Source organism: Oncorhynchus kisutch, linkage group LG6 (genome assembly GCF_002021735.2).
Source record: "Oncorhynchus kisutch isolate 150728-3 linkage group LG6, Okis_V2, whole genome shotgun sequence".
NCBI classification, from domain to species: Eukaryota; Metazoa; Chordata; class Actinopteri; order Salmoniformes; family Salmonidae; genus Oncorhynchus; species Oncorhynchus kisutch.
Window position 1 is genome coordinate 49,181,333 of NC_034179.2, and position 14,132 is coordinate 49,195,464.

General features: G+C 40.9%; 1 protein-coding gene across 1 annotated transcript in view; it reads left to right on the top strand.

Annotated features, from left to right (window-relative positions):
• Positions 1-726: 726 nt before the first annotated feature.
• Positions 727-14,132, top strand: part of LOC109891839 (CXADR-like membrane protein) — a 128,424-nt gene continuing 115,018 nt past the window's right edge. Inside the window, exon 1 of the mRNA XM_031826836.1 lies at positions 727-1,230. Coding sequence (XP_031682696.1) covers positions 1,188-1,230 — 43 coding nt within the window. The 5' untranslated portion in view covers positions 727-1,187. The remainder of the gene's footprint in view (positions 1,231-14,132) is intronic.

Here is a 14,132-nt window from a genome sequence, read left to right on the forward strand (position 1 = left end):
ATATTTTCCAACATTTTCTTCAAATCTGAAAATGTTGCGAAGCCACGCCCGTTTTCGTATTTTGGCGAATGTAGTGCGACATCTGCAAACTTTTGGCATACTAACTATATCCATACTATGACCAATACGCATACATACTCAATTTGCAGCACAAATAACACAGTTAGTGGGATAGTATGAGTATTCGAACACAGCTAAGCTCAGGCCTGCATATTATGCCAATAGAAACGCATTGGACTTGTTCAGGAAAGATTTTTGCGAGAGTGAGACTTCTCGCTTAGCCCCTTCCTCTCTGTTGAAACTAGGGAGCATCAGCCTAACTATATTTTGCACATGTATCTGATTCGGTCTGGCCTGAAAAAAAGTATGACATGCAGTACTCCTTTTGTCAAGACATAATCAGATAACGCGGGCCCTGCAGGGAAGTCACATTGACATTGACATCTCTTTTTAAAGTGAGCCTAAACATACTTGTGAATATAACCTGGTATTTGTCACTTTCATAATGTTATAATATGCTGTGCAAATCTCTACTTTTGTGAGAGCTTCGTTTGAGATAACTCCACTGCAGTCACAGTCACTCCAACTCCAGTGCTCTTTCCTCACGCTGCTGCGGCTGTAGTACTGTACCTGGGAATGTGATAAGGAGTGGCCAATCATCATGCAGCTTGTCTGGTAGGAATATGTGTTGGTGTGAAACCGCTCGCGCTGGCACTGCAAGGGCATGTGTGCACTCGCAACTGTAGAGGTCCCCGGTTTTCAGCCGGCTGTGCGCATTCCTATTGCACCCGCTTTGTATCCTGTCGAATGAAGAGAGAGTGAGGGTGCATAATAACGGATCCTGCAAGAAGGCAGTCCTGTATTCTCGGTTAGGTGTAGTGGAACTCTAATTCATTTACCGGGTGTTCTGTGAGAAATAATGAAAAGGTGCTGCTATATTTGTGAATGAGCACAAGGACATTGGGAGAACGTGTGTGACAGCCTGTGTAGCCTACCTATATAGATAGATTGCCCCACTAACTTCAATTGCTCTATTCCGATTATTATTATTTTATTATATTTTTTTTTAAATTTGAGGGCACAGGTATATGATTTAAACTCATTTAGGGGAGCAAGAAGACGTCGTTTTCTGCTCGTTTGTGTGGAATTTTTGTTCCAGCTGAGAGTCTGTGGAATTTTCGTTCCAGATGAGAGTCGTGATGTCTGGCTTATTTCACACATTGTTTCTGGGTAAGTTCAGTACATGAGCCACGCGCTTTTATATTCATTAAATACAACTTGCTGAAGTATAGCGCAATCCATGTTAGTGTACATGTGAAGTAGCATAGTAGATGATATTGTACTCGAAATCATTTTCTACAAAGCCCTCGCAGTTTTAAGATGTGTTCAAATCTCTACATTGCAAGAACCTTGTCCTTCATCCCAAGCATATCTTAAAACGTAGCTATTGTGTTTTCTGAAGCTCAGTCAACATCATGATAAATAATGTAGCCAAGACTATCATTACGAAATCGATTACACATTTGCATATTTGCTATGGGCCAATGTATGTTCAAATTGCCATAAGGTTCATTGGTTTGAGTGTCCAACAGATATTTTGAACACACTTTAAAATGTTTTAAAATGTATAGTCTATTGTGTTTGTAGGCATTTTCAAAGCTCCTGTTTCCAAATGGTATTCATGTTGATGATGAAACACAACTTCGGAGTAATATCACAACTTATTTCCATTCGACAGTCTATTGCGGGATCCAATAGCCTTTGCGTAATTATACTGAACAAAAATATAAATGCAACATGCAACAATTTCAACGATTTTACACAGTTACAGTTCATATAAGGGAATCAGTCAATTGAAATAAATAAATTAGGCCCAAATCTATGGATTTTACATGACTGGGCAGGGGCGCAGCCATGGTTGGGCCTGGTAGGGTATAGGCCCACCCACTTGTGAGCCAAGCCCACCCAATGGGGAGCCAGGCACGGCCATTCAGAATGAGTTTTTCCCCACTAAAGGGCTTTATTACAGACAGAAATACTCCTCAGTTTCATCAGCTGTCCAGGGGGCTGGTCTCAGATGATCCCGCAGGTAAAGAAGCCGGATGTGGAGGTCCTGGGCTGGCGTGGTTATACCTGGTCCTGGTCTGCAGTTGTGAGGCCGGTTGGACGTACTGCAAATGTATCTAAAACGATGTTGGAGGTGGCTTATGGTAGAGAAATTATCATTCAGTTATCTGGCAACAGCTTTGGTGGACATTTCTGCAGTCACCATGCCAATTGCATGCTCCCTTAAAACTTGAGACATCTGTGGCATTGTGTTGTGTGACAAAAATGCACATTTTAGAGTGGCCTTTTATTGTCCCCAGCACAAGGTACACCAGTGTAATGATCATGCTGTTTAATCAGGTTTTTGTTATGCCACACCTGTCAGGTGGATAGATTATTTTGGCAAATGAGAAATTCTTATTATAAGAGATGTAAACATTTGTGCATTTTCTTTTTTAGAGAAATAAGCTTTTTTGTGCATATGGAACATATCTGGGATCTTTTATTTCAGCTGCGACAAACACTTTAGATGTTGCATTTATATTTATGTTCAGTAAACATTCCAGATATTAGGCTATATAAACATATTAGGTCGTATACTTCCTCATTTTTATATTGCTATAACAAGTTATTAATTGTTTCAGTTGATGAGTGGGTAATTACCTAAAATGCTAAAGTTGTCCATGATGTGATTCAAACACACAAACTTTGGGTTGCTCGCAATGATTTATACAGTGCACTCGGAAGGTATTCAGACCCCTTGACTTTATCCACATTTTTTGCATTACAGCCTTATTCTAAAATGTATTAAATAGCTTTTCACATTCACATAAGTATTCAGATGCTTTACTCAGTATTTTGTTGAAACACTTTTGGCTGCGATTACAGCCTCAAGTCTTCTTGGGTATGACGCTACAAGCTTGGCACGCCTGTATTTGGGGAGTTTCTCCCATTCTTCTGTGCAGATCCTCTCAAGCTCTCTCAGGCTGGATGGGTAGCGTCTTGCACAGCTGTTTTCAGGTCTCTCCAGAGATGTTCGATCGGGTTCAAGTCCGGGCTCTGGCTGGGCCACTCGGCTGGGCCACATTCAGAGACTTGTCCCGAAGCCAGTCCTGCATTGCCTTGGCTGTGTGCTTAGGATCGTTGTCCTGCCGGAAGGTGAACCTTCGCCCCAGTCTGAGGTCCTGAGTGCTCTGCAGCAGGTTTTCATCAAAGATCTCCATGTACTTTGCTCCGTTCATCTTTCCCTTGATCCTGACTAGTCTCCCAGTCCCTGCCCCTGAAAAACATCCCCACAGCATGATGCTGACCACTGTAGGGATGGTGCCAGGTTTCCGCCAGACGTGACACTTGGCATTCAGGCCAAAGAGTTTTCTCTTGGTTTCATCAGACCAGAGAATCTTGTTTCTCATGGTCTGAGAGTCCTGTAGGTGCCTTTTGGCAAACTCCAAGCAGGCTATTATGTCCCTTTTACTGAGGAGTGGCTTCCGTCTGGCTGCTCTACCATAAATGCCTGATTGATGGAGTGCTGCAGAGATTGTTGTCCTTCTGGAAGGTTCTCCCTTCTCCACAGAGGAACTTGGGAGCTCTGTTAGAGTGGACATCGGGTTCCTTGACCAAGGTCCTTCTCCTCCTATGGCCAGCTCTAGGAAGAGTCTTGGTGGTTCCGAACTTCTTCCATTTAAGAATGATGGAGGCCACTGTGTTCTTGAGGACCTTCAATGCTGCATACATTTTTTGGTACCCTTCCCCTATCCCTCGACACAATCCTGTCTCAGAGCTCTATGGTCAATTTGTTCGACCTCATGGCTTGGTTTTTGCTCTGACATGCACTGTCAACTGTGGGACCTTAAATAGACAGGTGTGTGCCTTTCCAAGTCATGTCCAAACAATTGAATTTACCACCAGTGGACTACAATCAAGTTGTAGAAACAATTTCGAGTCTCATGGCAAAGGGTCTGAATATTTATGTAAATAAGGTATTTCCATTTTAAATTTTTAATACATTTGCAAAAAAATCTAAAAACCTGTTTTCGCTTTGTCATTATGGGGTATTGTGTGTAGATCGATGAGGGACATTTTTTATTTAATACATTTTAGAATAAGGCTGTAACATAACAAAATGTTGAAAAAGTCAAGGGGCCTGAATACTTTCCGAATGCACTGTATATACACTAGATGACTAATAAAGGGTGCTGTGTTGAAGCTACTGCACCACCATCTTGGCACACCCCCACCATGGTAAAACATATTTTGGACGTAATAGAAATGCATTTATTAATGTCTACATTCGATTTTCCTAAGTGTATTCTATTACGGACACCTTAATGCATACTTTAAAATGATATTATGTGAGCTTAATAGAAAAATGACAACATTCATAACATTTTCCTTAAAGTATATTTTTTGCGTTGACTAATGTTGCTGTCCCTGCTACAACAAAAAATACTTAAATACATGTAATTTTGTCCTTGAAACATTTAATTTAAATACTATAGAATTCCGTTAATTTCCACTGGTCGACCAATATGGCAAAGCATCTCAATGGTTAATACATAGCATCAGCAATCCAGGGTTTATATACATCATTGTTTGCTAGATGTTCAGGTAAAATGCCCACACATCCTCCCCGAACAACCTCCCTCCTTTTGTTTTTGGCTTAAGTAACCTTCTGTCTTATGTAACCATACCAAACGTAACATATAATACTAATTTGAGGCCAGTCTGGTGTGTCATGTGAGGAAATAATGGCTGCATCAGCCAATATTGACAACATGACGATTTTGTTGGTATAATTTTGGTTTTGAGTTGGTTCTTTGGTTAACCTATTTTATTTAACCTTTATTTAACTAGCCAAGTCAAAGAAGAACAAACTCTTATTTACAATGACGGCCTATAGGTCTATCGAAGTATGGGCTTAGACTATTTGAATGATTTGTCCACATTGGATAGCCTAATTTAATCAGCTACGGCATGTGATAAGTTGTTGAGAGAAGAAAAGTAGCATGAATTTTTGTGATAACAGCTTTTTACTGAAAATCCCTGGGCACTCCTTGTGTGTAGACTGCAGTTTAGGTAACGTCACCAATGTACAGTAGGCCTATACTATTATCGACTTGGAAAGGTCATTTATATATATATATATATATATATATATACTGTGCCTTGCGAAAGTATTCGGCCCCCTTGAACTTTGCGACCTTTTGCCACATTTCAGGCTTCAAACATAAAGATATAAAACTGTATTTTTTTGTGAAGAATCAACAACAAGTGGAACACAATCATGAAGTGGAACGACATTTATTGGATATTTCAAACTTTTTTAACAAATCAAAAACTGAAAAATTGGGCGTGCAAAATTATTCAGCCCCTTTACTTTCAGTGCAGCAAACTCTCTCCAGAAGTTCAGTGAGGATCTCTGAATGATCCCATGTTGACCTAAATGACTAATGATGATAAATACAATCCACCTGTGTGTAATCAAGTCTCCGTATAAATGCACCTGCACTGTGATAGTCTCAGAGGTCCATTAAAAGCGCAGAGAGCATCATGAAGAACAAGGAACACACCAGGCAGGTCCGAGATACTGTTGTGAAGAAGTTTAAAGCCGGATTTGGATACAAAAAGATTTCCCAAGCTTTAAACATCCCAAGGAGCACTGTGCAAGCGATAATATTGAAATGGAAGGAGTATCAGACCACTGCAAATCTACCAAGACCTGGCCGTCCCTCTAAACCTTCAGCTCATACAAGGAGAAGACTGATCAGAGATGCGGCCAAGAGGCCCATGATCACTCTGGATGAACTGCAGAGATCTACAGCTGAGGTGGGAGACTCTGTCCATAGGACAACAATCAGTCGTATATTGCACAAATCTGGCCTTTATGGAAGAGTGGCAACAAGAAAGCCATTTCTTAAAGATATCCATAAAAAGTGTTGTTTAAAGTTTGCCACAAGCCACCTGGGAGACACACCAAACATGTGGAAGAAGGTGCTCTGGTCAGATGAAACCAAAATTGAACTTTTTGACAACAATGCAAAACGTTATGTTCGACGTAAAAGCAACACAGCTCATCACCCTGAACACAACATCCCCACTGTCAAACATGGTGGTGGCAGCATCATGGTTTGGGCCTGCTTTTCTTCAGCAGGGACAGGGAAGATGGTTAAAATTGATGGGAAGATGGATGGAGCCAAATACAGGACCATTCTGGAAGAAAACCTGATGGAGTCTGCAAAAGACCTGAGACTGGGACAGAGATTTGTCTTTCAACAAGACAATGATCCAAAACATAAAGCAAAATCTACAATGGAATGGTTCAAAAATAAACATATCCAGGTGTTAGAATGGCCAAGTCAAAGTCCAGACCTGAATCCAATCGAGAATCTGTGGAAAGAACTGAAAACTGCTGTTCACAAATGCTCTCCATCCAACCTCACTGAGCTCGAGCTGTTTTACAAGGAGGAATGGGAAAAAATGTCAGTCTCTCGATGTGCAAAACTGATAGAGACATACTCCAAGCGACTTACAGCTGTAATCGCAGCAAAAGGTGGCGCTACAAAGTATTAACTTAAGGGGGCTGAATAATTTTACACGCCCAATTTTTCAGTTTTTGATTTGTTAAAAAGGTTTGAAATATCCAATAAATGTCGTTCAACTTCATGATTGTGTCCCACTTGTTGTTGATTCTTCACAAAAAAATACAGTTTTATATCTTTATGTTTGAAGCCTGAAATGTGGCAAAAGGTCGCAAAGTTCAAGGGGGCCTAATACTTTCGCAAGGCACTGTATATATATATAAGGCTGTCATTATCTGATATGTTTTATATTCATATGGGATTCAGCAATACGAAAGTAGCAGCGTTCTAGATTGCGCGGTAGAAATGGAAAGGTCATTTTCTTATTGAGTCAATATATGCAGTAGGGACTAACATGGGTATCCGAGCTCATCACTTTGCACTTTCACCAAATTCCGTGACGTTCATCATAAATCCATTTTTATCTGTAGCCTAATAAACTGCATATCTTCCAGAGTAGTAGTTGGAGGACCACACAACATTTCGTCCATCGCGTGATTCGAAGTTGATCGATATTTCGAAATGATCGATATTATGTCAATATTTGCGCATAAAAGCATTTCCACCACCATTTCTTGCATATATAATTTTACAGACACAAAAAGATCCCACCTTGTCTAGCGTATTTAGTTTTGTTGACATTTGGAATGTTTACAGACAAAAAAAAATCTTTACGCGTGCATTAAAAGGTTGGATGGAAACCTGGTTATTGTGACCTCAGACAGTCACAAAGTTGATAGGCCTATGCACAATTCAATACATAGGCATCTCTGTCACAGACATGAAGTCTGTTAACAATTCAGAGAGGCGCGAAAAAAAATCCTAACCACTGGGCACAGACATCAGTTCAACATCTAGTTTGATTTACATTTGGTTGAGTTGTCAACTAACGTGAATTCAACAAGAAATGTCACCATGTCATTGGATTTAGCTTAAAGGTTTGGTGAAAAAATACGAAATTCCGTAACGTTGATGACTTTTTGCAAATCCAATCAGTTTTCCATGTTAATTCAACATCATCACATTACATTTTTTTGGTTGAAATGACGTGGAAACAACGTTGATTGGACCAGTTTTTGCCCAGTGGGTATTTTCTTTTCCCTATCCAGTCCCAATCCTGCTGAAATCCAAAATCCTGACTTCTGTCTCGCATTAAAACTTTATTCATAGGTTGCATTATCTCGCCATTGCATGCCAAAATACTGCTGTAACATTTCCCCCGCTCCTCTGCACTGTCTTCTACTTGCTGCCCATATGAGAGCTTCGGTAGGGAATGTGTGATCAACAAACAGTATGAGACTAGATATGGATTTTTGGTCCTCATTAAGATAGCTTGATATTTAAACTATTTCCACTCTTCCTCTCCCTGTTATTCATGAGCTGATCTGCGATCTGTGTAATCATCAAATAGATTTAGCTAAATGTAGGAGATATTCTGTCATTCGTTGAAGGAGGTTATCTAGTGAGCTTAGCAACTTTAGTCATTTACAAAGTGCAGTTACACAGTTTGTATGATTCGACAACGCTCTACTCTATACTTGGGAAGTGCACTGTCCATCCGGAGCTCGCTCCGTGTCGAGATAGCCTATTGCTGAAATGCGCTGAATTAATTGAGGAACATGATAACGCTCTGAATTTATGAATGTCCAGTTTTTCCAGTTCACAACAACGTCATTGGCGATAGTTACTCAATCATTATTCAATATCAGTTTCATTTGCTCTGAAATCTTTACATTAAAGGGCACAGCCAAGCCGACAAGGTGGCGATTGGGGAGAAGAACCCTGGCATAGTGACCATATCTTGGTTTTAAAACCTTTAAACGGGCACTTCTGATTTTTTGGTGTATTCCTCGGGACTCTCAGGAGAAATATGAATTATTCCCTGGGGTTGAAACTTTTGATAGATTTTTGGGAAGATAATAATCCCTAATATGCAGTGAATGCAGTCTCCGCTGTTGCGTGAACCTTGGCTTTAAATTGAAATCACGCTGGAACGCTGAATTTCCGCGAAACGGATTGAATAGAGTCCTCACTCATCCTCAAAGTTCTCCCGCACTATTTTGTTTGTGTGTTTATAGTCGGGTCGATCATAGTAAATTGGTGGGTGCTTATATTTGTCCAATTTCACACGTGTATCATTGTGTATTAATATGCATGTGTGAATTGGAAATGTGTTGTTTGCATATCCCAACTCCCCTTGAGACACCCTCAGAGAGTGGGGTTGCGTCCAGGGTTTGCCATTATCAACGGGGACCCTGGAGCAATTAGGGTTAAGTGCTTTGCTCAAGGGCACGTTGGCAGATTTTTCAACTTGTCTGCTCGGGATTCAAACTATCAGTCTTTCGGTTGATAGCCCAACGCCATAACTAAGCTATCATGCCTTCCCACTGGGCATACACTGGTTGAATCCATGTTTCATTTCAATGAAATTATGTTGAATTGACATCTGTGCCCAGTGGGTTGAGACGTGCGTGTGTGTGGTGTGTGTGTGTGTGTGTGGTGTTGTCCCAGTCTCGCTGAACCATCGGGGTGGATGGGGCACACTCCGGAAGGGGCATGCCATCGGGACGGACGGGGCACGCCACCGCAATTAGCCTGCTTGTCCATGGGGTGATGAGACGGAGCTTTCATTAGTTGCATTATGGCAGTGAGTTAGACAAGCCATGCAACCCGGCCCGAGCATTCGAAACAACACGCTTTGGTAGTCAGTTTGCCTCAGAGCATTTCAAACAAAACAAGTAGGTTAGGTAGTGAGAAAATAAAGATAATGTCATTAATGAGTATGATCCAACTTTGTCATTAATTAGTGAGTATGATCCAACTTTGTCATTAATGAGTACGGTCACAGAACTGTATATAGGCGTAAGTAAGTTTTCATTAAAAGTAATTTTGCTTTTGCCTCTGATAAAGCCCTGACAGTAGCCTATATGCTCTCTATGCTAGGCTATACATTACATCTGATTGAGCTAACGACCTCTTACAGTATATAGGCTAGCCTAAAGATTATAGAATGATTCTGACCTTGTCTTAATTCCTTCTAAGGCTGGATGGAGATATCCGAACAGTGCTACATTTTATTATTATCTGTTATGTTCAATATCCTCCCACCCAGATGATCAGTGAAATACAGTGGAGTACAGTTAAAGAAGCCTTTCACATCGAATCATCTCGCAACCTCCCTTTTGGGACAAGCTGGTGCCCTCCAAATGTTTTTTTGATGACTGACTGGGACGGTGAATAACCCTGGCACCATTCATGTGTCAAAGAGCTAATGGGGAAAATTAGTCTCCTTTCTCATTGCAGTCAGTCTTGCTCCCCAGTTAGTTCTCTTCTCGGATGTGTCTTTCAACCAGTCACTTTCTGCTATTTCACACTCTATTTCTCTTTCCATTCTGAATGCTCCACATATGGAGTATCACACTTGTAGGAATGGAGTCCCACAGGTCGCACATGACCATATCTCATAGAATGACCTTTCCTGCAACGTAGCCTACGTGTATACACCATTTTGTGTGATCTATCAAGTTGAATGCAAATTTAAAAACCATATCTCTCCCCTAGTCTTGGTTATATTTAGACTGCATCTCCAGAGGCAGGCAAAGTATCTGTCAAGTATGGAGATGACACAAGCCTCTCTAGTCTCTAGAGCCAGCGGTTAGGATGTGACATATTGCTGTGCTGCTCTGGCCTCAAATCACTGGCACTCACTGTCTCTTTCTCTCTCTTTCTCTTTCTCTCGCTCTGTCCTCTCTCTCTTTCTTCCCCTTCTCTCTCTCTCTCCTTTGCTCTCCCCCTTCTCTCTTTCTCTTCTCTCTCTCGCTCTCCTCTCCCTCGTTCTCTCCTCTCCCTCTCCCTCTTTTTCTGCCTGTCTCTCGGGTGGAAGCTGCAGTCAAGTGGCTCTAGATAGGAGCTCTGTTGTTGTCTTACAGTGACACAGGGGATATCTGTCGACTTTGCCACAGAGGCGCTCCATCTCACGCACACGCCATCTTCTCTCCAAATCAGTTAGCATTCACTTTGGGCTCCACATTAGCGGCAGGCAAACATTTTTTCCCCTTCAGAAACATGTCATAAGATAAGGAAATAAAGTGGATTTTAAGGTTATCTCATTGATCTAGCCAGTTCTGGTCTTTATTGTGTAGGTGAAAAGAATAAAACATTTCAGATTTTCATTTAGAGTTCATTCACATGTACTGTTGTTCTTCATCCCATATGGTCTATTGTCAGATTAGGCAACCTAATCATAATTACATGTATGCTTGCTCTGGTATGAAATGTGTGGTATGGAATTCATGCTCTGCATACATTTGAGCAATTTGATAGATGATGTGTATTGGATGCTCTGTACTTTTTCCTGTCATGGCGCGTTAAGTTATTTTAACATGTATATTGTTTGTTGACTCCTCTTGTCTCATCCTCTTGTCCCAAAAATGTATTTAATGTCTACTGCTATCAATTGTGTGACTGTCTTGTAATGTCAACTCAACTGTATAGTCTTACATCTGTAATGTATTTTTTGTTGTGTGTATGGACCCCAAGATGACTAGTTGTTCTTCACACTAGAAGGGGGACCCCCATTCAAGCTAATGTGCTGTCATTCTGGCGACCCCAACCATGTGGAAATAATGATGTAATTAACAGCCATGTTGACTTGTTTATTTGGGGCTATGGCAGTCAATTGCAGATTGAGATTGTCTTCTCAACAAACAATCACATACTTTTAATGTGGGGCTATGACACTCAATTGCAAATTAGTCTGACATAATTTCGCCCTGAAGTCATGATTTGACATCGTTTTTTTCCAGATTTCCCAGTGGTCTTGAAAGCACCATTATCTCACTACCACTAATAAGATGGGTGTGCCTGATCTTCTCAAAGTCAGAGGGCGTGGTCAACAGTGCGCACCTCATCTCTGCTGTCACATCCAACCTTTATCGATTTTTGGCACTCTGGATGAATTTTGTCTTTTGGATTTCAATAATGTTCATTTAGATTTTTAAGGTTATTAACCACATTACAATGATTTTGAGATACAAAGACGATATATATATATATATAAATATATATATATATATACCGTTCAAAAGTTTGGGGTCAATTAGAAATGTCCTTGTTTTTGAAAGAAAAGCACATTTTTTGTCCATTAAAATAACATCAAATTGATCAGAAATACAGTGTAGACATTGTTAATGTTGTAAATGACTATTGTAGCTGATTTTTCATGGAATATTTACATAGACGTACAGAGGCCCATTATCAGAAACCATCACTCCTGTGTTCCAATGGCACGTTGTATTAGCTAATCCAAGTTTATCATTTTAAAAGGCTGATCATTAGAAAACCCTTTTGCAATTATGTTAGCACGGCTGAAACTGTTGTTCTGATTAAAGTAGAAATAAAACTGGCCTTCTTTAGACTAGTTGAGTATCTGGAGCATCAGCATTTGCTCAAAATGGCCAGAAACATAGTGGCTTCCACAAGTCCCCAATGGTCACTCTGACAGAGCTCCAGAGTTAGTCTGTGGAGATTGGAGAACCTTCCCGAAGGACAACCATCTCCGCAGCACTCCACCAATTAGGCCTTTATGGTAGAGTGGTCAGACGGAAGCCACTCCTCAGTAAAAGGCACATGACAGCCCGCTTGGAGTTTGCCATCAGAGAACAAGATTCTCGGGTCTGATGAAACCAAAGTTAAACTCTTTGGCCTGAATGCCAAGCGTCACGTCTGGAGGAAACCTGGCACCATCCCCTACGGTGAAGCATGGTGGTGGCAGCATCAAGCTGTGGGATGTTTTTCAGCGGCAGGGACTGGAAGACAAGTCATGATCAAGGTAAAGATGAACGGAGTTAAGTACAGAGAGATCTTTGATGAAAACCTGCTCCAGACCGCTCAGGACCTCAGACTGGAGCAAATGTTCACCTTCCAACAGGACAATGACCGTAAGCACACAGTCAAGACAAAGGTGGAGAGACAAGTCTCTGAATGTCCTTGAGTGGCCCAGCCGGAGCCCAGACTTGTACCCGATCAAACATCTCTGGAGAGACTTGAAAGTAGCTGTGCACTGACTCTCCCCATCCAACCTGACAGAGCTTGAGAGAGTCTGCAGAGAAGAATGGGAGAAACTCCACAAATACAGGTGTGGAAAGCCTGTAGCGTCATACGCAAGAAGCCTCAAGGCTGTAATTGTAAAGGTGCTTCAACAAAGAACTGAGTAAAGGGTCTGAATAGTTATCTAAATGTGATCGTTTTATTTAATTTTTTATTATACATTTGCAAAAATGTATAAAAACCTGTTTTTGCTTTGTCAATATGGGGTATTGTGTGTAGATTGATGAGGGGAAAAAAACATTTAATACATTTTAGAATAAGGCTGTAACGTAACAAAATGTGGGAAAAATCAAGGGGTCTGAATACTTTCCGAATGCACTGTAAGTGTCGATATCAAAGCAGTCAAAAATAGTCTATTATTTATATGCTACATCGAATACCATAGCTGTCATCTACAGACAGTTCCCAGGCAGAGTCTCCTTGCTCCCTGTGCTGGTGAGTGCATAGCTTTTTTGCTTGAGATGTAGGACCTGCTGTCTCAGTGATTTCATTTTGTGCTGATTATCAGCCCGTAGTCACCAGCTTGTTCCTTCCTTCTGTCTGACCGTTATATTTGATAGTGGCACAGACACCTGCTCAGTGCGCATCGTTCTGGCTTTTTTGCGCTTAGGCCTCGGTGGTGTAGGTTCAGGCTGAGGCTCAGAATCAGATGAATAATCATCAGAGATGTCATGATTATTTTCTTCCCCACCATCTCATCATTTTCTTTCAGATCTTGTTGCACTGATAGCGCTTTTTTTCAAAGAGTATGTGTTTTCTAGAATTGTCTGTCCCCACAGGTGAACCCTTTGAAGAACCCCTTTTGGTTACATGTAGAACCATTTTGGTCCCACCTTTCCACAGAGGGTTCTCCTATAGGGACAGCCCAAGAACCCTATTGGAACCCTTTATTCTAAGAATACATCATGTGCATCAATTCGTCTTGGTCTTCTTGCCATTTTAAATTACACATACTCTCACTGTGTACTCCAAGTAGGCTCGAGTCGACTGATAAAGCTTGGATTTGTAGGAGTGATCTAGGGTACAAACAATTTTGAGATTATAATTGGAATATACCAATACAATAGAATTACCCGCCCTGTTCATCTCTCACAATTGGTGATTACATAATTCTGCATTGTTCACTTTCCCTCGCTCAACAACTCAACCATTCTCCCCATCATATTTTACTTCATTTATTTATTCCATTGTTATGTGTGAAATTAGTTTCGGTATAGTTTAGGGTCAGTTTCGAGTTCATTATCAGGGTATTATTAAATGGGCACGGCACCTTCCCCTGTTGGGAGAAGGTCGGGCAACAATGGAAAACAATTCAAAAAATTAGATGCCCTCCTTAAACTGGTTATAACTTCCGATCTGTTTGTGATATTGCGATTCTAACAACAGCAGTGTCTTATATAG